General features: G+C 46.1%; 2 protein-coding genes across 27 annotated transcripts in view; both read right to left on the bottom strand.

The window, feature by feature from the left end:
- Positions 1 to 477: 477 nt before the first annotated feature.
- bmp8a (bone morphogenetic protein 8a) lies at positions 478 to 8638 on the bottom strand. Of its 2 annotated transcripts, XM_076011206.1 has the most exons (7): positions 7318 to 8629; positions 4726 to 4918; positions 4057 to 4205; positions 3772 to 3951; positions 2655 to 2734; positions 2387 to 2497; positions 478 to 1051 (listed from the first exon to the last, which is right to left on the bottom strand). In XM_076011206.1, the coding sequence occupies exons 1-7, from the start codon at positions 7850 to 7852 to the stop codon at positions 902 to 904; spliced, it is 1398 nt and encodes a 465-aa protein (XP_075867321.1). In that variant the 5' UTR covers positions 7853 to 8629; the 3' UTR covers positions 478 to 901. The 2 variants fall into 2 exon arrangements, with proteins under 2 accessions (XP_075867321.1, XP_075867320.1); XM_076011205.1 differs by having other exon boundaries at positions 3772 to 4205; positions 7318 to 8638.
- A 2144-nt stretch (positions 8639 to 10782) lies between these two features.
- Positions 10783 to 23649, bottom strand: part of macf1a (microtubule actin crosslinking factor 1a) — a 182610-nt gene continuing 169743 nt past the window's right edge. For 13 of the 25 annotated variants that reach the window (XM_076011905.1, XM_076011906.1, XM_076011908.1 and 10 more), the window contains 14 exons: positions 23390 to 23578; positions 23198 to 23309; positions 22792 to 22940; positions 22548 to 22710; positions 22304 to 22458; positions 21912 to 21986; positions 20177 to 20194; positions 19420 to 19537; positions 18257 to 18319; positions 17804 to 17836; positions 15731 to 15948; positions 14365 to 14481; positions 13534 to 13639; positions 10783 to 12854 (listed from right to left, as the gene is read on the bottom strand). In XM_076011905.1, coding sequence (XP_075868020.1) covers positions 12619 to 12854; positions 13534 to 13639; positions 14365 to 14481; positions 15731 to 15948; positions 17804 to 17836; positions 18257 to 18319; positions 19420 to 19537; positions 20177 to 20194; positions 21912 to 21986; positions 22304 to 22458; positions 22548 to 22710; positions 22792 to 22940; positions 23198 to 23309; positions 23390 to 23578 — 1752 coding nt within the window. In that variant the 3' untranslated portion in view covers positions 10783 to 12618. The remainder of the gene's footprint in view (positions 12855 to 13533; positions 13640 to 14364; positions 14482 to 15730; positions 15949 to 17803; positions 17837 to 18256; positions 18320 to 19419; positions 19538 to 20176; positions 20195 to 21911; positions 21987 to 22303; positions 22459 to 22547; positions 22711 to 22791; positions 22941 to 23197; positions 23310 to 23389; positions 23579 to 23649) is intronic. The other 12 variants (XM_076011917.1, XM_076011923.1, XM_076011899.1 and 9 more) reach the window with 7 other exon arrangements.

Genomic DNA, 23649 nt, shown 5'->3' with positions numbered 1-23649 from the left:
AAGTAGTTTCCACTTCACACCAGGAGATGGCAGACACCTGTGGCTTCAATCCACCATGTTGAGATTTTGTATTTTCTGACTCTGTTTCTTGAGATGCTGTCATGGACCTCAGAACTACCTCAGAACAGTCCTCCCAGAAAGTTACTGGGAAAACAGAGTCCGAAAAATAAAAAAACTAAAAGAAAGAAATTTCATCATCATCAAATCACCCATCGAACCCAACGTCCTATTGTAAGCTCGGCATGTGACGGAGCTGTTAAAATTGGAAATATCTTCATGCAAGTATGTCAATTTTTTCCCCGTGGACAAAACAAAAAAATTGAAAAGATGCTTTGATCAGTCAGAAACGCTTTGAAACCAACAACGCTGTTATCGACTACCGACTATGACTATATGTAGAAGTCAAATGAAGTCCTCAGTATGAAGGTGTGAGAAACTGCCACACATTTCATTTTTGTTAAAGCACTCTCACAAAGATAAAAACATTGGGGCGTTTTATTTTAAATTGTGCGAATTTTTACAATTCTTTCTCCATTTATTAAAAAAGTATACAAGTGATCCAGGGAATTGCACACATTTATTTAAACAAACAGTCCAACAATACTCATTTTTTTTATTTTAAAAGATTTGCATCAAGATCTGATTGACGTTCACAAGTGTTTGAGGGCAAAGAACTGAGGGCGTCAGAGAATATTTTTTCACATTTGGTAATGTGCAACAAAATGCACATTATTGTAACACCAGTACAAAAGTTCAGAAAAATATTTACAACGAAACCAAATGACGGTCCTAAATCAGTACAGATGTGAGAGTTTGGAGATGACGTCGCCCGGTCATCTATGCTGTTCCTGTGCTGTTCAACTGTGCCAAAGGTTCCCATCATGTACATGAGAAACAGGACTCATAGACACCCGCAGTTCTTCACAACCATGTTGCGGTGTTTCTTGAGGATGACGTTGTTGTTGTCGTCATAAAAGAGGACGGAAATGGGGCTGAGTTTGGTCGGAGCGCAACAGGCTTTCGGCACCTCGTCAGGCTTCAGCAGGTGGACCTGCAGCACAACACATTCACCAGCAAGTTAGGGTTAGGGTTCACAAATCCTAACATTTTAAAATTAGGGTTCGGGTTAGAGTTCTTGAACCCTAACATTTTATATTCGGGTTAGAGTTAGGCTTCGCCAACCCTAACTAAAACTCTAAATATTTAGGGCTAAGGTTTGCGAACCCTAACCCTAATTTGAAATGTTCGGGTTCGCAATCCCTAATATAAATGTTAGGGTTTGCGAAGCCTTACTCTGACCCTAACCCTAATTTCAGGTTTATCGCTAATCCTAATTCAATGCTCAAAGGGTCAAAGGTCAACTTTGTCCTAGAGATATGGGGCCACTTGCTGCTTCACCAGGATCCCCCCGGACACACCCACGCCAAATTTGGGGTTTCTAGCCCATGAGGAACCCTGAAACCCTAACCCTAATTTCAGCTAACCCTAATTCAATGCAAGTCTATGAGGGTCAAAGGTCAACTTTGTCCTAGAGACATGGGCCCACTTGCTGCTTCAACAAGACCCCCCAGGATACACCCACACCAAATTTGGGGCTTCTAGCCCATGAGGAACCCTGAAACATTGACCCTAATTTCAGCTAACCCTAACCCTAATTTCAGCTTTAACCGTAACCCTAATGCCATACAAGTATATGAGGGTCAAAAGTCAGATTTGTCCTAGAGACATGGGGCCACTTGCTTTTTCAGCAGGAGCCTCTAAGGAACACCCATGTGAAATTTGGGGCTTCTAGCGCATGAGGAACGCCGAAACCCTAATTTCAGCCTTAACCCTAACCCTAATTTCAGCCTTAACCTAATGCCATACAAGCCTATGAGGGTCAAAGGTCAATTTTGTCCTAGAGACCTGGGGCCACTTGCTGCTTCACCAGGATCCCTCAAGATGCATCTACGCCAAATTTGGGGCTTCTAGCGGATGAGGAACCCTGAAACCCTAACCCCAATTTCAGCCTTAAGTATATGAGCGTCAAAAGTCAACTTTGTCCTAGAGAAATGGGGCCACTTGCTTTTTCATCAGGATCCCTAAGACACACCCACGCCAAATTTGGGGCTTCTAGCCCATGAGGAACCCTGAAACCCTAACCCTAATTTTTAAAATGTTGGGGCTTGCGAACCCTAATTCTAACCCTGAATATCTAGGGTTAGGGTTTACGCTTGGCACATGTATACACACGTCACGATCGGATCATTTCATTTAGTGTCCATGTAAACAGTGGATTTGGAATTTCCGATCAACCAAGGTTTAGATCGGATTGGAGAAATGTGCGCATGTAAACATAGTTATTGTGTGCATTAAAGAATTGTCGTGCGTTTATGTGGGAACTGACCACTTGCTGGATGAGGGCGTGGTTTGTGGCATTCATGCAGGAGCCCAGAGGATAAAAGCACTCGCCATCGCAGTAATACGCGGAGTATCCGGTCGGAGCCAGAACCCAGTCCTGCAATCACAGAGAGCAATGCACTCAACTGCTCAACTTCCTAAATCGTTGTTAATGTAATTCTCCTGAAAACACAGTATTTTTTTTTTGGTGAGATTACTGCTCAATCGAGTCCAATCTCACCAATCAAACATTGACTATTTGGAATGCTGCTGACCTTCCAGCCCAGATCGCTGAAGCTGACGTACAGTTCGTGTTTCTTGCACGGCTGACCACCGCTGTTAGCAGGGCTCCGGTCTGAAAATGGAGGGAAGGTACAATAATTGGCATCATGTGTTCATATTTGCATATATGAATGTGAAACGCTTAGACACGACAGTACAGCTGTTGGGGGTGAAAATTCATTGAAGAAAGAAAATGCATGAACTGCTGCTGTTTTCGAAGTGATATAAAAACAGCAGCGCAGCAGCGCGCAGGAGATCCTTGTCAGGTATTTTTTTTAGATGTGCAGTATTTTCATCTGACTGCAGACCGCCTTTTTCTCCTGCGTCAGCGCAGCCTTTAATTGTGAACCAGCTGCAGGTGTCTGCGGGTTTTGAACCACTGTAACAGTTGTCAGAACAGAAGGCACTGTTCTGTTTGAGATGAGTTCAATGAAACCTGTTAAAAGAAGGGCACTCTTCCTCCTCCTCCTCCAAGAAGCAGGGCAGTTCATCCTGTCCAGGTGCCATTACCTCCTCCTCCTCCCCCTCCTCCTCCTCCCCCTCTTCCTTCCTCCTCTGTCACACTCTGAAGGCGTCAACAGCCTTCGTAAGGAGGGTCCAGAAGAAACCACCCAGAGGGTTTGCAAACAAATAATAGCTAATAAGACATTCAGGGAGTCCATCCCATATCAACACTGTCTGGGAGGTCACCTGGAGACTTTCCTTCAACTGGTTTAACTGGGACTGCTCCTCTGGCCAAACGACGAGGGATGTTTTTTTTTTTAGGTTTCAATATTAAACCTTTTGTACTTTTGTATGACTTCTTCTTGGACAAACCAACACATCGCACAGCCTTCCCTTGTATCATGAGCCACCCAATATCTTCTTTCTGAGCTGATCTTGATTGATTTCCTTTGTCTGGCATGGTGAGTAAAAGTAGTCCCTCTGGATGATGCGTTCTCAGCATAAGAGGACTCCAAGGAGATGCGGAGATGTTGTTATGACGTGATTTGAAAGCAGATTGGTTAATTAGGTGTTTTGGAAGGAAACACTCATATGTGTATTTTGTTACTTTAAAATATCTCGGTTCATCAAAACAATTGGTTTAAATGATGAAGTGTGGCGCCTTACTCTGTATGCTGGGAACTGGGAGGTCATATTTGGGTTTCTTCTTCCTTGCATGGGGCTTAACAGCCCGTGGCGGGCGACACGGGACCTGGTTCTCCCTGAAGAAGGTCACCATGAAAGGCTGTTTGGAGCGGGGCCCCCGCCGACCCACCAAACCTATCCAGCCTGCGGACAGCGAGCGGTCTGAGGTGGGGTTGGGGGTTGGGGGGGTGGGAGGATACACAGTGTTGGTAGTGGAACTGAAACATCTGCGGTAAATGCCCACGTGTGACCGAGCGGAGCAGCCACCTTCCTCCGTCTCCACGTAAAGGCGGATGCCCAGGTTGCTGCGGGGTTGGAGGAGCCAGTGGTTGGAGGCGGTGGTGACGTCAAAGGCCAACCAGCCCTCCTGCCCTGCAGCCACTGACTGCACATCCAGCAGCACCAGCTCTGGTTCTCTGGAGAAGACGAGAAAGAAAAAAAAAAAAACATCAGAGAATCTGTTAAAATGAGCTCGAGTGACGACCGATGGCTCTCAGTTTATTTAGCAAAGAATTTCGTTTAAATGAGGATGAACGGCACTATGCTTGGCCGACATATGGAAGGAGCTTCAGCAGAGATGGACCACTCCCAGTGCGCCATGTGTGGACAAACATCCTTCTACTTACATTCCTACAGTGGGGGCATCATTTATCAGAGTAGATATATAGACAGATAGGTTTTGAATAAAATAAGTATGAATTATTACAGTGTGTGTGCGTGTGTGTAAAACATGAAATGCAACTTAGCAACAAAAAACATACACATAAGAAACAGAAACATAAGTCACTACTTTGCGACTGATGACCTAAAAAGTAAATGAAATGACTTTCATATTTGCTTTTTTTTCCACCCAAATTTAGGACCTTGAGGTTTTTGGGAAGGTTGCCACAAAAAAGAAAAAGCAAAAGAAAGCAAAAAAAGACAGAGTGGCATCACCTGTGTCTGTTCTCTCGCTGGATCTCATAGACGGAGATGTGGAGCGTCCGGTTGGCCCGCTGGCCCATGGTCAGGGTTTTATAGATGCGGAACTCGGCCGCTGTCACCGTCTCGCCCTGAGGGAGGGGCGTCAGGTCGAAGCGAAACTCCTTCCAGTAGGGCCGCGGCTGCAGCAGGTCCCGCTCCTGTTCCACTGCAGAGAAGAGAGGAGGCGGAGCAGTGAAAATACGGCCACATCCACTGCACTCAGATGCATTTTCAAAAATCAAATATACACATAGTTAGCGTTCAAGTACATGTACCTCAACTATTTCAGCAATTTAATATTGATAAAAAAAACATTGAGGTTAACATGTAGTTTACATTTGAAAGAATGCTTGTGTCCTTCTTTCATCTCCGCAGCTTCGTGGATAATTTAAACCATATTTAAATGATTGAAATATACATTCTTTACGATTTGTCAGAAGGTGTACAACGCCCCCTACTGGCCCCTGGGAAGCTTTTTGTCCTCTGGGTTGAAGGTTGCAGTATTTCACTTAAGATGGACATATGGAAACTTTATATCATGTCCGAGGAAAAAAAAGCAAGATTGTGGGCAACAAATGATGATGTGTTTCACCAGCACACAAGGCTGTGTGTGTGTGTGTGTGTGTGTGTGTGTGTGTGTGTGTGTGTGTGTGTGTGTTTATGCATGTGCGTGTGCATGTGCGTGTGCCTCACCCTTGTGGAAGCCCTTCAGGGCAAGAACCAACTTTGGTCATTGAGGTTTGGCAGGCATGTACACATGCACACGCATTGAATATATGACGGAGAGATTAAGGAGGACGGGGCTCCCCTGCCTGCTGGGTTCAGTACATCAGCACGCACACACACACACACACACACACACACACACACATGTGCACAGGCTGCAGTAATTAGAGACACTTAGTGGCAGCTGCATTACGTGCACACGCGTGTACGCGCGCACACACATACACACACACAGACACGTGCACGCGCGCGCACACACACACACACACACACACACACACACACACACACACACACACACCGCAAATTGCAGCCTAGTCAGGTATTTTTAGATGTGCAGTATTTTCATCTGACTGCAGACCTCCAGCTTTTTCTCCTGCGTCAGCGCAGCCTTTAATTGTGAACCAGCTGTGTCTTCCCCACTGCACACTGCGGAGGGACACACGCCCATCACCTGGCTGATTGAGATGAATTACACACACTGTTTAGATCAGCCGTGGAAAAGGAGGCGGAGCAGAGGCGACCTGTAGGAGAGCAGGAGATGACGGAGAAGCCCCCGAGAACACGTGAGCACCGGGCATCAAATATAACAGCTCGATCCAAAGACAAACTAATTACAGTGCAGCGATGTGATTCAGATTCCTTCACAATCTGTGGGAGGAATCTGAACAGCACTTTACACAAGGTGCCATTAAAGTGTCCCGTGTTTGTAAAAACACTTTTAGTGAATAATTCGCCATCTGCAGTACGGACTGCAGATAAATTGACGGCTTCATAGCTGAAGACGGCAGGTGACATCTGAGGGGGGGGGGGGGGGGGGGGCACGGCAGCAGTTTGATGTCGACATGTTGTTGATGTCGCAGGCGACTGGGAGGGAAGTGGGTGGGTGTTGGTCATGGCAGCAGGAAGGAAGTCATTCAGCCGAGGAAGTTTCATTTTTGTACTTTGACAGATAAGCATCGTGCCAGGCGACTGTCTTCTTGTCCTTGTGCAGGAACTGAAGGAAAGCTGAAGGAAAGCTGAGGCTGAATCCGAGTCCTTATACAACTATCACACGACTACTTCCATCACAACGCAAAGACAAGAAAGAAAAAAAAAAATCATCAAAAATCATCAAATTAAATAAACAAATGTGTCTGCGAAAAGTTCTTGTCGATGCACCGATCAATTGATCTGCTGTCAACTTGTTCACTGCCTGGAAAATGAAAGTAAATGTTGCATGTTTGGACAACAAGTTTGGATTTTAGATTTTAGATTTGGATTTTTTAAGCCTGTTCAAGTACTGCAGTAATGTTCCAATCAGATCAGCCAATCAGCTGTCATGGAAACCTGAAGGATACAATTCAGAAACTAAATCGAAGAAAAAATGTATTGCATTATTTTCAATAATTTTCAATATTGAAAATTATATTCAATATATGCACATATATATGTATACATATGTGCATATACATGTATATGTACATGTATACATATATATGTATGTAAATATATGTATATATATATCTGTATATATACATTGATATATATATATAGACACTTTTATTATTAAATACACTTATATATACCTGTATATTATATTGGTTTTCATGGAAAGCCTAATACATGAAACCAGCAGCTGGTAGTGGAACACCAAAACAGGCAACTTGACAAGGCGAAGCTAATCAACTATTTTAATATTTTAAAACAGCCCACAACTCAGTATTCCTACCAAATATTTCACTTTGATTGTGTGGATCCACCGATTTCAAGGTTCAAAGCGTAAATGCAAAGGTGCTCATTTCCTCAAACTCCCTGCACGACTCCCCCGCTTCCGGGTCAGAACCTCGGCGAACTCACCCAGGTTGACGAAGCTCATGACGGTGTCGGCCTCGCTCACCACCGCCCCCAGTGGCGGTGTGTGCGTGCTCAGCGTGGTCGGCGCCGCGGCGGCATAGTTGACCTGGGCCAGCCGGTCGGCCACCCCGTAGCGGCCCACGCCGGGCCCGTTGACGATGATCTCGTTGGCGACGGCGTCGTCCTCCTCGTCGGCCGCCACGGCGTGGTACAGGTCCAGCATGAAGAGCGGCGCCGAGGAGGGCGGGCGCAGTGGCGGGTGGGGCCGCGGCCGGCCCGGGAGGCCCAGGATGGACAGGATCTCCTTCTGCATCTCCTTCTTCTCACGGCCGCTCAGCCGCCGGAAGCTGGAGTGGACCGCCGCCTCGGCCTGCGGGGTCCACAGTGGCAGCAGCAGCAGCAGCATCAGGAGGGTCCTGGGGCGCAACAGGGGGGGTCCGGAGTGTAGCAGGGGGGGTCCGGAGCAGGGCTTGGACCCCCCTTGCTGTTTTCTCTCGCTGTAATGACACGAAGCGGTGGAGAAGATGCTCGAGTCCATGATCTTGCTCCTCTTCTTCTTCTTCTTCTTCTTGGCTGAGAAATTTCCAAACTTTTCACTCCCAGATTCCGACTTGAGTTCTCCTCCGGGTAATTGGTTTCAGAGTCCAATTATGCTCCGTGTGTTTACAGGAGAGATGCCTTTGGAGGGCTGTGTTTACCGCCTGTTAGTGCCTCTGTTTATCTCTGCCTCCCCCCCACCTCCCCCTCTCGCCTCCCCCCAGCTACCGTCTCAGGAACAAAAAAAAACCCCAAAGCCTCTTAGCGGTGCAGCAGGAGAAACAGAGATAATGAGAGCGAGGGCATAATGACAAGCTTGCCAAAGTGTTTTGAGGACGGACAAACGGTGCCTCTGTGAGATCCGGGCCGATCCGGGGCTTTGATGTTGTCAAAAAGATAAAAAAGAAAAAATGTAAAAATGTGCAGTGCGTGCGGCGATCTCAGTGACAAGCAGGTGCCACAGGAACTGAACAGAAATCCCAAGGAGGAATCAAGCGGTAGAGATTCTCAGGAAGGGAAGTTTGACACCTGCAGCGATTTAGGGCTGATTTCTCAGGAGGAGCGAGATCATGGCTGAGAACTTTGACTCCGTCCCACGCGTCTCAGGAGCTTCCAGATGTCCAGCTTCATCATCGATTCTCACGAAACGGATCTCCGGGAAATTGTTTCCTGATTTGCGATCCTGGACCGAAGGTCTCGCTCGGGAGCCAGAGAGGTGCAGCTTCCAAGGAGCCAAACGAGCGGAATGAAAGTCATGGAGCTTTGTCGCTTCTGAGGAGCCGGGAGGGAGGGAGAGAGAAGGGAGAGAGAGAGAGAGCGGGAAGGATGGAGGGAGGGAGGGAATGTTTTCCGTCCCAGCCTCCACCTCCCAACCTCTCCTCCCAGCCTTTGAACTTCTCTCCTCCTCCCTCCCCGTGGTCACTCTGGGTCGACCTCATCCATCCTCCGCCCATCCAGCTTTTCATCTCCACATGTCTGAGTCCTTCCAAAGCTGCTCAGCTGAACTCGAGTCGCAACCAGTGAAGAAAGAGTGACAGTCAATTTATTCTTTATTCATAATTTTGCAGGACTTTCCCCTTTTTGGCTGAAAGGGGAAAGTCCTGGTCCTGAACCTCAGCAGCAACACTGTGCATGTCTATTCCAAAAGCTGCTGGTTTCCTTTAATGTTTGTCTTCTACTGCCTACAGAGCATCAAGGAGTCATTGCAGACTCGTGATGATAAGTCTGCCCAAGTAGACAAAGTCTGGGGTAATTTTTGTCTCTACTACTTCAACTACTTCCTGTTTGCTGCCTGGCTTCAGACTTTGTCTCCTGAGACTTTTATTTTGGAGATAGATGGTTGTCACAGGCCGACAAAATCCCAAATCAGAGTTGTCACAAACAAATTAGTGTGGATCAACAGAATTTGCTCAAAAGTGTCCAATCCAGTCAATAACTTGCAAAGAACAACAGCCTCTCTGAGACCATTAGTGAGCAGACGTGCAATGCTTTAAATCTAATGTAAACACACAAATGCAAATGTGTGTGTGTGTGCATGTGTTTAAACCAGCGGAGGAACGAAATGAGTCAAATATAGTGTTGGTTAGGAGCCCAGTGCCAGCCTGTGTATGTGTGCTTTCCCCTTCAAAGCAGCTCAGCGCCTGTGGTCACTTTGAAAGGCATGAATAACACTGACCAAACCAAAGTGACCGTGGTTCAGTCTGTTCTGGCCAACAGGGCGACTCCCAAATCCCAGGAATTAACGCTCGGCCCGTTTTGTTTTTCTTTCCTTTTGCACAAGTGCATGTTTGGGAGTTTGGGAAGTGCGGGGAGATAATGGTGTAGGAGGAGTGAAAGGAGGATGAGGAGGAGGGTGAAGGACAGAGGGGTGGCGGCGGGTCGAGGAGGAGTGACATGAAAGAGGGAATGCCGGAGGGAGAGGCTGACCCCCCCCCCCCCCACCCAAAGAAACCACATAAACCCCCCAAATATGAAAAATGACATTCCTATGGTGGTTGAATGTGGACAGTGTCTTCAGAAAAGAGAAAGTCTGAGATGATAGAAAGAGAACAGTGAAGTGAAGATCAGTGGGACAGCTGAGGTAAGGAAACAATGTTGGTAAGACACAGCTGCAACTTCCTACAGAACCACAACGCAGCTTCATATTCCACATCAAACGTCATCACGGAGCCTCTCAACCAGTTGCTTTGCCAATATAGATTGAGTGCAAGTGCGGACCGAGCCACTGGCCACACAATCTGATACTGCGACAAGCCACTGCTAGCACAGGCTCCGCCCACTCGCACCAGCTCAAATGAAGATGCAACGCAGGCGTTTGTCACGTGATGCTGGGCGACGAGCCGGAAACATCCAGTCGCTGCTCCTTCAGCAATACGAGTACCAACAGTTTTCAACACATCACAATACACACGTTTCCACGACAGTTTTTTTTTTTTTTTTTTTTCGCAAAATGAAAGCGATATTTCTAAAATGAGGACAGAGCACATTTGCGATTGGCAGGTGTTTCCATTGATGGTGCAAAACGCATAAGCCGCAATTCTCCTAAATTCTCTTTCGGCGAGACCCCACTGTGAGGAGGGTGGAGGTACAAAACATTTCGCCATAAATCTGCATTTCAATATTGTTTGCTGTCAAGAACGGCTCTTATGCTTTTCTTTGATTACTTGTAAACAAAAACAAAAAAAATATTAGATCTCCTCCTCCGTCCAAACATAACGCGCCATTTTCACTTGGAGTGAACTGGTCGCATGTCTCGTCCGATGACATGTAAATGCGAAAAGAGTGTTTTCAGGACATTTTGCGAGTCATATTTAAGAGGTTTTTCGGAGTTTGGGTGTTTCCGTAACGGAAACGCAGCTACTGTCTTACGACAACACCCAGGTAATCGCACACACCTGTTCACACAACCAAAGCCAAAAGACAAGAGACATCTCTACTGCAAGCATATTTTAATACAAAAAACAAAGCAAAATTTGTTTATAATTTTAGTTTTTCGTTTTTTTCTTTTACACAGTCGACTCGTAGTAACACCCGTCCACGTTCACATTGTCGCACTGACGAAAGGTGGCGGGACTCTCCTCCGGCCCCCCCCCCGACACCACTGAGTCCAGACTCCCACAGAGAGACAATAAATAAATAAAAATCGCCTTTAGACGTTCTTCTCCACACGCTCATTTCATTAGTTTTCTTTCATAATCTCTTGACACCGAGATACCACAGAGACGACTCCACCTGTCCGAGACAGGACGTTAGAAAAAAAGAAAGAATAAACCTAGAAGAAGAAATGGCGGGAGGAAACCTGCTCTCATTGGTCCACTTGGCCCAGATTCTTCCCTCATTCAATTTCATAGTTCTGTCTACACATGAAGGGGAAACCCCCTTTGGTCATGTTCTGGAAAGTGTAGTCAAGTTAGAAAATGAGAGAAATGAACAAACAAGGCTGCCACTGCCATGAGCGACCTAGTGAAAAATGTTACAATAAAGTAGAAACACACTTTACACACAACATGATGACAAAGAGCGATCACCTTGGTACAAAAAAAATGAAAACAAAACAAAATTTCCTTTCCCATAATACTAAGTCACTCTCCGCAGACGATGACATGAGCCAAAACTGAAAAATAAATAGATTCTTCTTTTAAGCTAAATAACAAAAAGTAGCACTGGATTATAAATTAACCATAAAACAACGAGAAAAAAAACAAAACAAAACAAAAAAATTACCTTTGCAAAATGAAAATTTTTGCATACAGTGACTTAAGTCAATGACCTTTTAACGTTTTCTTGTAACAAAGACACACAACGCGGTGACACGGAGGGAGAGACGATTAGTGCATGCTGGTCGCTGGAAGTCGGCGAGCGAGGTCGATAACGGGGGGAGGGGGGTAACACATGTCGTATATTGTCCAGTGATGTGCTGTTTTACTCCGAGAGTCAACATAAAAATAGTTCTTCTTGCCAGTTTAGGGATTTCTGGGTGTTGGATTGTGACAGAAAACCACAGCGCCCCCTCGCCGAAATGAAACACACGCACACATCTGCACGTTCCAGCAGCCGGGGGGAAGTTTCGCGCTGTGGCGACTGGATCGACACTGCAGTCCAGCTGGTGTGCGTCTGTGTGCGTCTGTCGGAGGGCGTCTTTGCCGCTCGTCTGCCGCCGCTGCTTGCGGCTTCTTCCCTCCTCAGCTGGGAGGAAGAAGCGACGCGGTCGTCGTTGCATATTTTTCTCTCTCTCTCTCAAAAAGTCAAAAAACAAAATTATATTTATTTTAAACCCACAATTCTGTTCGTTCCTGAACGCCATCTGGATACTGCGTGTGTGCGTGTGTGCGTGTGTGCGTGTGCGGTGTTGCGTTCCGCTCTCCGCCCTGCTGCCGTGTTCGGGGACGAGTGTCTTTGTGTGCCAGCGTGGGAATAAAGCAATTTTTTTTTGAAAAAACAAAAGAAAAAGAAAACACAAACTCTCTTTGTTGCTTTGTGTGATCGAGACTGACGAGCGAAACACAAAGTAAGGCAGCATCACGTCAAGTTTGGTGGGGCTTTTCCAAGACACGAGGCCGAGGGGCTGGAAGGCAACGACTCTTTTCGCTCTCGTGCAAAGTCTTCACTTCCGTTTTTTTTTTTTTTTTTCGGGACTCGAGTGAGGGGGGGAAAAAAAAAAAAACGGACAGCGCTGTTTCCTCTCCACTAGGTGGCGACGGTGAGATTTGACAGATTCAATCCAGTTTTCTGTGCGCAGCCGGACCCGGGGCCCTGTGCAGCGTGGGGCTATTTCCTCCCAGAGGCCGAGGTCTTGGGGCTGGGAGCCTTCTTGGAGATGGTGGGGATCTTGGAGGGCTTGGCTCCACCGGCCCTCCGCGGGGTGTCCGAGGTGTCCGAGCAGACCGAGCGAGCGTCCTGCAGCTCCGAGGCGTCTGAGGCGTCGCTGCCGCGCCGGCTGCTGGCTCTGCTGCCGGCTCGGCTGCCGGCGCGGCTGGTGGCGGTGGAGCCTCCTCGCTTGGGGTCTGGGAGGACGACAGGAAGGAAGAACAGAAGGTAAAAAGAGGGTGGGATTTAGTAGCGTTTAAATGGGAAGAAATGACACGCGTGAGTAGTTTTCTGATGACCCGATAGGTCAGGTGTGGGGAAACTACGGCGCGGGGGCCATATTTTCAATCCGGCCCTCTGAACTTGAAGAAATTATATTACCAGTAAGTTAGCAATAAAGTAGCTTTATTTCATTACAGTGTTTTAAGAGCCATTTCAATAAAGTGCTAAATACCGTGGAGCTACAATTAACATTTTGCTGTAACACTTTGTTCTATTGACTCAAAAGCACGTGTGTTCTACATATCCCGTGATATATTTGATATATATATATATATTTGCCCCTCTGTCTCATTGTACAACCCATTGTGGCCCCACCAGTCAAATCATTTGCCCACCACTGCGCTAGATTCTTCTCACGTCCAGGTCATGTCCAAGAAGAAAGCAAAAATAATTTCAAAATAATTTCTCAATTGACCAAATATCTGTCCAATTTGAATGAATTCACCACAGTCACTGCACTTTTTCACTGCATTATTTTCATCTCATTCAGGTGTGTTATTGCATCTTATTTCTCTTTCCGCGTGAAAGCCGAGAGACTCCTCGAAACTTCCTTCCGCGACAATAACCGAGCTTGAACCTTGAGTGGAGCGTCACCTGTTCTGGACGGCTTGCCGGGTGTCGTTCCTCCGTTCTCTCCGGTCAGCGAGCCTCGGCTCGAGTGGAGCGCCGGCCGCTTCAGTTTGGACCCCGACGCCGCCCCCTGCAGGGTTAACGTAAGACACATCAGTCTGGCGGGCCCGCAGGGTTGCGCACGAGCTTATCCTACGTTCAGACTGCCAGTGCTACACAATCACACAAGCGCAAAGAGCAAATCACAGACAAAGGACAAAAGAACGTCACAAAACGTCGCTGACATGAAAGTACGCTAAAACACACAGAAAGAAAATAATCTAGGCACAAATTTCTACTGATGAGAGTCACATTTAAATCTACTGAGGCGAAGATTTAAATAGTAACACTAATTGAATACTAATGAAAACACTTTTTATATCAAGGGCTGATTAATAAGGATGAATGATTAATAATGTCCCCAATAGTTAAGGATGATCAAATCAAGTTTTTGAAGTATTAAGTAAGTAATCTTTACACTTAGTTTTTTATAGAAAATGTACAATTTGTAAACTATATAATAAAGGATAATTGATTATTGCTTGTTTTCTTTTTTGACATTTTATCACCAAATCCTTCAAAATAAAAAATATTTCTGTCTCAACTACTTCATGTTTGCTGCCTGCCTTTGTCTCCAGCCCTGAGACATTTATTTAGAGATAGATGGTTGTGACAGGACAAAAAGGAATCCGTGTTAGTGCATCGGTGCCCTCGGGTGGTTGGTTGGTTGGTTGGTCGGTCAGGCAGTGGGTTTGGGTGGGGCAGGAAAGACGGATGGGCGGGTGGCTGGGTGGGTGGGTTGGGTGGGTGCGTTACCTCGTGCCCAGGGGTGGTGTGGCCGAGCTCTGGGCAGCAGTGGCACTTGGTTGGCGTTGGAGTTTTACTGTGAGCCAGCCAGGGCTTGGCATAGTCACGAGAATGGGTATGGGAGGACTGAAGGGAGGAAGGAGAGGGTGAAAGAGTGGAGGGGCAGAGCGGAGGCAGCGGAGGAGAGAAGCAGATGCAAGGAGGGTGGGGGTGAGGGATGGTGGGGGAGGGGAGGAGGAAGGTGGTGGATGGGGGAGGGTCAGCAGCAGCAGCAGCAGCAGCAGCAGCAGCAGCAGCAGCAGCAGCGCATTTTATTTTGGTGGTTTTTGATTGTTTGCAGAGGGAACGATTTTAAAGGCGGGTTAGTGGCGGGGTTGGATTGGCAGGGGAAAAAAGATGAAAGACAAAAAAACAACAACAAAGGACAAAAAAAAAAGTTTCACAGTTAAGGATGCGGTGGCTTGTGACAAACAACAGCAACAACCAGAGCAGGATGGTGACAACAGTTCGCAAAGCAAACTCGTAAAAACAGACAAACGCATGTTTAATCAGTCTCACACCCACACACAGTTAACAATGCTTGACACAGTGATCACATGACAGCGGTTACACAGAGAAACATGGAGAGCTGGAGCCTCAGACCCTGACCGACTTCAGCACCCCAGAACACGCAACACAAGAAAATATAACAGGTTCTATGAAGTTGTATCCTTTGTCCACTTCCTTGTTTCTTCCTCTGTGTGTGTGTGTGTGTGTGTGTGTGTGCGCTCAGGATATGATTGACAGCTGAGCTGCTGAACAGGAAGTTCCAAATGGGCATCATTTGGCCACATTTGCTTCCTTACAGAATGACGACTCTTAATGAATTGCTGATTTCTCACTCGTCTCCTGTTGCCCATTTGTGTAAATACTACTGTGTAACACTATACTATGCTCTGTACAGGGCCACGTCACAGTGCGACAGTCTGCCATATGCCATCACTCAAGCAACAAGCAAAGATTTAGCAAAGTTTTAAAAAGCTACTATAAAGCTTCCTCTTGGGTACAGACATGCACATTGTTTAATACTTAATATGTACAGTTTTGCGATATACTGTGGAATATACAACTCAAAGAGGCTAGAATGTGTGAGCATTGCCACTATAGTAATATTGCTAATGTATTTATATATGTAAAGTGAAATGATGTATTTATATAATGTAACATTTATGCGTATGTACTTTTAATCTTTATGGACCCCAGGATGATTAACTGGTTAGCTAGCTTTTGTGGTAAACCTAGTTTGTTTTTTTTTGTTTTTTTGACATATCGGAAAAATGACTCAAGTGCAACAATCAGTGTGTGTAAAGCAACAGTTGGGTTTTGTGATTCTCACCCGGGTCGAGGCGGAGGCCGTGGGTGTGGCAGGAGTGGAGGGGGCGGAGGGCAGGGAGGCGCCGCTGTGGGAGGCCGAGGACGAGGAGCGGGTGGGCGAGGCGTTGCGGGAGCCCGGCTTGGAGCGTCGACCCCGGGAGCGGAAGGCAGCCAATCCCGTGGAGGCTCCCTCCGGAAGGATGAACTTCTCGCGCAGCTCCAGGTTGGTGCGGCCGCGAGCTGCAGACAGGCAGAGAGGCGGGGAAGAAGAAGCAGGGTGAGTCGCCTCGTTCGAGTCTCTGTATGACGACTTTCCTCCAGCAGGGGGCGGCAGAGGCAGCGAGCAGGGTGAGGGAGAGAGTCGGTGCTTCCTTGCGGCTGCAAACATCGGAGTCCGTGCAGGATATTTGGGTTTGTTTTTGTTTTTGTTTTTTTTTACTTGAGAGTGTTTGGGGAGCAGAGCGGGTGTTTGTTCAGGGAGTGTCTGAGGGGAATCGGGACACCACGAGTGCACTTTGCTAGACTTGTTTTTCTGGTAAAGAGGGCTCTAGAGAGCCCCAGAGAGTTACAGTTTTATCTGTACTGGTTCTAAAAAAAAATAAATTTTTTTTTACTGCATTACTGCAACTACAAATACGGCAATAGAGGGGAAACAAATATTTTCACCTGTTTTCTAACGACAATGTGTCAGCTGTCAGGGAAATTTCAGAGTTGATAAAAAAATCATTTTTTCTTGTTTGCTCCACTTTTTAGAGTCTGAACTAAAATGTAGAGCTCTGGAAATGACCCCTTATGATGTCAGAAGAGCTAGCAACGTACAAATATGCAGTTTTCATGGAGATTTCTGGACACAGAAAGTCTCTGGATATATACATAAAAAATATATTAAAAATTACTCAACTGGAACTTGGGACCAAAAATGATATATGTATTCTCCAGCTCTAGCAGTTAAAGAATAACAAAAGTTTAAAAAAAATAAAAAATAAAACAAAATATTGGGCCATCCCTGTCGTCGATGGCATGTGTCTGAAGTGTTTGTTTTGTTTTTTTTTGTTCAGCTTGACAAGTGACTCTGTGTTGTTGATACTTACTTGCCCACATGTGAGAGGTGGTGGGAGGGGGCGGGGGGGAAAGCACGGCCTCTCTACCTTTAGTGCCTCGGGAGTTGAGCTACGTATGGTGTATTTTTTGGGTGGGAGGGAGAGGGTGTGTCATGCCTGGATTATGCTTAGTCTTCCAGAAGACACTTGGCAGCATTCATGGACAAAAAGTGCAGCGCAGCCTCAGCAGACGACAAGAAGCCAATCGCGCAGATAGATGGGTAGACAAGATAGATAGGCAGATAGATAGATAGATAGATAGATAGATGGGTAGACAAGATAGATAGACAGATAGATAGATGGATAGATAGATAGATAGAGGAAGAACAGAGTGAAAGGAGAGTTAGATGTATAGAAGAGGAGGCTGCAGCGGCCGTCTATCATCCCTGCCAACCCAACAGCCAGGCAACGTGACGGGTGCACCCTACAATTACGTCCCCCGTCAACAGCAGCCGGTCAGGTGCACCCTGTAATTGTGTCTCCCACCAACCAGCCATCACATTTAGAGGAGTCGCGTTGGAAGCCAGCGATATTAAATACCCAGACTGGCCACGCCCGGGTCTGTTTCAAGCTCAGCATTGCACCCCCTTACCACTTCCTTTTTCAATGTGTTTTTTTCTTTAAAAAAAAAAAATCATTCATCTCTTGAAATAGAGTCAAAGAAATGTGAAAGACCAGGGGTTGGCCAAATCCTGCGTGGTCAGGCGTGAGGAAAGCATGATGCAAGACACGGAGGAGTGGCGCGGAGACAAAGACTGACAAACCTGACTGCGGTTAGAAGGACATTTGAAACATGTACAGACACACACACACGCACACACGCGCGCGCACACACACACACACACACACACAGAGGACAGCTGTGGTTTTTAATGTTGGAGACGGACAGCGTGACGGACAGCGTGACGGACAGCGTGACGGACACAGGATGGAATGCGTGGATGGATGGATGGATGGAAAGTGAAGAGAGAGGCAGAGGGAGGAAGAGTAGGTACCTCGGCAGCAGAAATAGCCAGGAGTGACTGCCACTAAGAGACACAAGAGACAGTGTGAAATAACAGCATGCTGGGGGGGGGGGGGGGGGGGGACGAGTCACGCACGGGTAAAACACCGATATCGCTCTTAACCACACTACACACGCGCATCATCACCCTCGCACACACACGGCCACAGTGTTAATGCTATTAAAGGAATCCGTCAACACAGCCAAACATCCAGGGTTGAGTTAAAAGACCCCTGGCGTCAGGGGTCTGTCCAGCTCGTGTGAGTGGCCGGTGGGTGTGGGGGAGGGGTAGTGAGGAAACAGGACGTCAGTCAGGTGATCACAGTCGGCGAGGCGCAGCGACAAGGCCAAACCAGACGCAGTAGTAGAGGAGAGGAAGAGACAGTGGAGGGGAGGAGAGACAGGCCAGTGGGAGCGTAAAGGGAGAGAGAGAGACAAGTCCAACCTATACGAGATGAGATGGAGCTACTGGAATCGGAGCGAAGGATCTTAAGTCCCGGATGTTGCACTGAGGAAAGAGAAAAAAAAAGGAAGGGAGGGAGGGAGGGAGGAAGAGAGGGGGAGGAGGGACAGAACTGAGGACCATGCCACATGCAACACTACTCTTTACTTTACAAGAGGAGAAGGACAGGAGAGAGTCTGAGGAGGAGGAACCTCAGCCGTGTCAACAGAGAAAAACAGAACGTGAGACGAGGGATCGGATGATTCTCGGAGGATCAGAGGAAGACGGGTGGTGGTGGTGGAGGACAGAGAGGTTCGAGGATGGAGAGAGAAACAACAACACCGACTGTGGACGGCACCGGAGAGAAGAGGCAGCGCTTCACCGCGTCACCTGCTGACAGACAACTCGACAAACTCCAGTCAGATCGTGGTGGTGGTGGTGTGTGTGTGTGGTGTCTCCACTTTGTGCTGCCTGTCAGATGTGAGAGCAACTGACTTCATCTTTTATTAGAAGACTTTCCATCTGTGACAAAACTGCAGAGAATTCTATTTATGTTCTTCAAATAACGGCTGGAAATAAAATTCGTAAACAACGCATCAAGTTCTATCATTATAATGTCATATAATTCATTTTAAATATGAAATTACAACAATAAAACAACTATTACTTCTAACAACAGCACTATACTATGTAACTAACGTATCCATTCCTTATTTATTAAAAGAAAAAGTGTCAAGTCATAGCTTCTTAATATTAAGGATTTGCTGCTTTTTTATTTATTTATTGATTAGTTATTATTTATTAGTTTTCACTTTTGTTCAGACCCTAATCAGCAGTCAATTCATTTGAACATTAATTAGCAGCAACGCTTACTGAATTTCTAGATAAGTATTTCTTTTAATTAATAGTCCCTTTATATCATGATATTATAATCATAACATATAATTTTCATCTCTGAACCAAGCAAATGTTTACCTAATAATACCTTGGAAGACAAGCAATGTGATATCGCAGTATTCAGAGACTCAGCAGAAGTCTAACAGTAAAATCTGAAATATTAATAAAGAGGTAAGAGGCTCTGTGTGAATAAAAGATGAGGACAGAGAGAGAGAGAGAAAAGAGTCGTTGGTTTTCGACGTCGGCCGGTCATTGTGATGGTAATTTACCTCTGCATGGATCATTCTTGACCAGGAACTCGTCCAACGCCATCCATCCACCGCCGACTCTCACCATCACGGTGCTGCGCAGGATCCTCACCAGACGCAGCTGCTGAGAGTCTCCAAACTGAAGAGGTTTAACAATGTGAAGGAGAAGGAGAAGGCAGAGAGGGGAAATGGGGCAAACCGGAAAAGAAAAGTGAGTAAAACATCAGTGAATTTGTTAACACATCATACAGCGAAGCCCAAGTACGACCAGAACAAACTGTATGATCTGTTTTCATGCAACCACAGAAAAAAAACCCATGCACTGATAGAGGCGCCCGGCCACCCAAATACAAATCACTGATTATTTCATATCCAGTCTTTTCATTCTCAGAAGTTATTCAGCGACGCAGAGTTTTCGACATTTCTCTCTCCCCTCAAACCATTTTGATTTGTTACCAGTTTAAGCTCGAAGCAAACTACACACCAGCCAACCACTAATCACTACTTCAGCCATGTAGGCTGCTGCAACCTGGGACAATTTGTCACTCCGCACCAAACAAAAGCACAGCAGAAACAGGGGTGGTGGTGGTGAAACCTGCTCGCACAGACACAATGGGGGCGCTTACATTTTTTCATCAAAGTTTCCAAAGTAATTTATGGGGATGTACAACAAGAAACAACTCTGAAAATGGGAGAAGGTAAAAGCAGTCCACTGTGGCTACTGGAGGAAGCAGATTTCACACACACACACACCAACAACACAGCGGCATCACTTTACCTGGTTTCCGAGGAAGAACTAGAGGGGTAAAAATAATCCGGAGGAGGCAGAGCACAGGGACACAAGGAGAAAGAAAATGATCAGGAGTGAAACAACAGGAACTGATATATCTTGGCTTTGTCATGTGTTGAAAAATATATTTCCCTACAGACTCTTCAAAAATGCTATTTCTAAAATGATTTAATGTTGTGGTTACGAAAGAGGATTAGGGCCACAAGCAGAGAAAATAAATACTACAGGAAGGAGATTTTGATTTCAGTTTTTGTTTCGAGTTTTAAGTTGAAAATTTGTGAATAAGGTCAAAATTTCATGAAAAATTTGGGGAATAAAGTCGACCTAAAAAAGACGAAATTTCCTGAATAAAGTCAAAATTTCGCAAATAAACTCGACATCAAAAAAAGGCGAAATTTTGTGAATGAAGTCGATGCAAATAAAGTGGAAATTAAATTGTAAAAAATACTATTATCTATGTAACTCCCTGGCAATAGTTTTTGTTGCTATGTTAAATTGTATTGTTTTGTACAATTCCTAATAAAGTTTCATAAAAACAAAAAGGCTTCACTCTCGACATCTTGACTTACTTCACGTTGACATTAACTGCAAAATTTTGATTTTATCCTTGAAATTTCGACTTTAATCTCGAAATTTCAACTTTATTCTCGGATTGGAAACATGAAAAAAAAAATTCTATCTTAATTTTTTTTTTCTCTTCTAGTGGCCCTAATCCTCTTCCTCTTCATGGTGCATGTCATTAGTAGTGAGAGCAGTGGATGTGAATGCATGTGGGTGTTACGGCCAGCTGGTGACCGGGAGACAGAGGTGAAGGAAAGAGAAGCCAGACGCAGACAAAGCACAAAATCACAGACACATTAGGTGGATGTACTATTAGTACCGCCGGTGTCCTGCAGGCGGACAGACACTCGGTGCCATTACCCCGGGGCGGGTAATGACGGCAGCGCAGCAGTGGCAGTGACCGCTGATCCAGTGAAGAGCTGCTGAAAGCGACTCAAGTGTTGACAACCGCTGTAAAGAGCTGCATGATTACACTTCCACTGCTGGTAGAACTCGGTGTGGGTGATTATTGCCACTCTTAAAAGAAAAATTGAATGACCCCTTTCGCCAACGTGACCTTAAACATAATCCTAATATAACAGGCAAGGGCTGTCAAAAGCACTTTTATTGCTTATTCCAATATTAACTTTACATTTCAGGGCCTTATGAAGAGAACAAATCATTACTGATCAATGATGTGATTGACGTCAGTGAAGAGAGTCAATGAACTCCTCCCAGAGTTCCCCCCCAGCATTGCAGTGTGTATCCATGCAGCCACATTTACAGGTGTTTATTAATGGTTTGACGGTGGCAAAAAGAGAAGTCAGCCGGCATGTCCTGGAGGGCTGTGAGGTGGGATTAAGATATTAAGCACAAACCATAAATACACACATTAATACACCATGAGGTCATGATGTGGATGGACACACACAGAGAAATGCTGTAAAATGACGTGTGGAAGGTGAGTGAAGCCTGCTGGACAGTTGAGGGTGTCACAGAATGTTAATAATAAACAGTCTGTTAATAATAAAAAAAAAACAACCCAGAAATGCTCAATTCATTCAGATTTCTATCACATTGAGATTTTACGTCACACTTTAAAGCACATCTATTAATCAATACATGCATGTAAATCTCTATCTATACTTGTGTGTAAGAGAAAGAAAAGCCAAACTGTGCTTACCCGGTATTTGTTCTCTCCTATCTGCTCCACTTGGAACCTCTTGGCACATTTACACTGAGCCACCTGCCGGGTGACCTGTACAGCAAATGAATTCAATTCAATTCAATTCAATACTTTTACTGTCACTGTCAATAATAGCTGCATTTCCATTACTCCTAGAATTGCGCAAAACCTAAATATGGCAATAAAAAACTAGTAATGGAAACTCCTGAACTTCCAGAAATATCGCAAATATCGCTAAGAGGTTTTGACGCTCTCATGAGGTGTGTGTACTTCCAGTATCAGTCCTTGGGTGGGATTAGTGAAGGTGAACATCATCTCTTAGCAGCTGACTGTCTCTCTTGGATTTCACAGCAAGGTTTCACATGTCAACGTCCGAACGGTCGCCTCACCTCATCCTCGATCTTATCGGCGTCGGTGGTCGGCCTGTAGGCGTCTTTGTTGGGGTGCAGGGCAGCGACAAACTCGTAGTAGTCGATGTAACCGTCCCCGTCCCTGTCGAAGATGTCTGCCACTGCCATCATCTCCAGCTTGCTGGTGGGAAATTCTGCATAGACACAGCGCAGGGATGATCGCTCTCATTCGCAATCAGCTCCTCGCTGAGTAAATAATGGAGGGAGCAAGCTGGAGACTCACTCGATGCCAGGATGCCGTCGATGAACTCCTGCCGAGTGATCTTTCCATCCTGGTCCTTGTCAATGCGTCGGAAGAAGTCCATGACGCGAGACTTCTTGTGGTTCATCCAGCGCATGTACTTTTTCCTCCATACGTCAAAGTCGAAATTGGCAAACTCCTTGAGCTGAAAATCCAGAATATTTTGTTAAGTTTCAAAACTTTCAAGTCTTGTGACTGATGATGCTGAGAGTGATGAGAGACGTGCCTCTTCCAGCCTGTCCAGGGCGTCGTTGAGTTTGCGCTGGCGGTCGAGAGCCAGCAGCCACACCTGCTGCCATCTGGCACAGAGCTGGTTGAGTCGGGGGTTTCCTCCCGAGAGCTGCATAGCTGCCTGTTGCTGCTGTTGGTGTTTGCCTGGCAAAGAGGGAATACAGTCACTGAAATAAGAACCATGAGGAAAAAAGGCAATAGATATTTACTGAAAATATTGTTAGTAGCTCGCAGACTTCTAATAAAGAACGTCTTTCTAGTAAGGAAGTGTAAGCTATAACATCCTTTTGTATAGAATTTAGAGGAAGTGAGGCATCAGGAATCCCAAATATGGCAGGGAAAGAGGGACATGAGGGAAAGATGAGCTCAAGACTGTTAGAGGAGAAGCAGCATGGACTTACGAGCTCCTCTCCTCTCGGCCAGGCTGCTTGGAGCCTCGGCCGGCTTCCTCTTGTAGCTCTTGGTGACTTTGTCCACGTCGGGCTGCTTCCTGGTCATCTCCTCCATGAACATCTGAGAGCCACAAACACCAGCAGAGTTGAGAGCCGCTGCCACCAACAGCCACAGGCAGGAGAAGAGATGCGGAAGCCCACCTGGTGTTCCGTGATGAGGTTTTTGAGTTCTGGGATGTCCTGAGGAAGCGGTTCTGTGTCCCTCTGGACCAGCGTGGTCTCCGCCCACTGCAGCCATGACAGCAGCTCCTCCAGCAGGTTGGCGTTGTTGAGCACCTCAGTCAGAGCCGTCTCCAGACGCTGTTCGTGCTGTTTGGCCCACGTGAGCACCTACAAAAACAAAAAACAAAACAAAACCACACACACAGTGGTCAGTGGCTTTTTCATTTTCTATCATAAAT

Source organism: Nelusetta ayraudi, unplaced genomic scaffold, assembly GCF_046127955.1.
Source record: "Nelusetta ayraudi isolate G7.1 ecotype Tasmania unplaced genomic scaffold, CSIRO-AGI_Nayr_v1 ptg000135l, whole genome shotgun sequence".
Lineage (NCBI taxonomy): Eukaryota > Metazoa > Chordata > Actinopteri > Tetraodontiformes > Monacanthidae > Nelusetta > Nelusetta ayraudi.
This window is presented reverse-complemented; position numbering and strand designations above follow the sequence as displayed.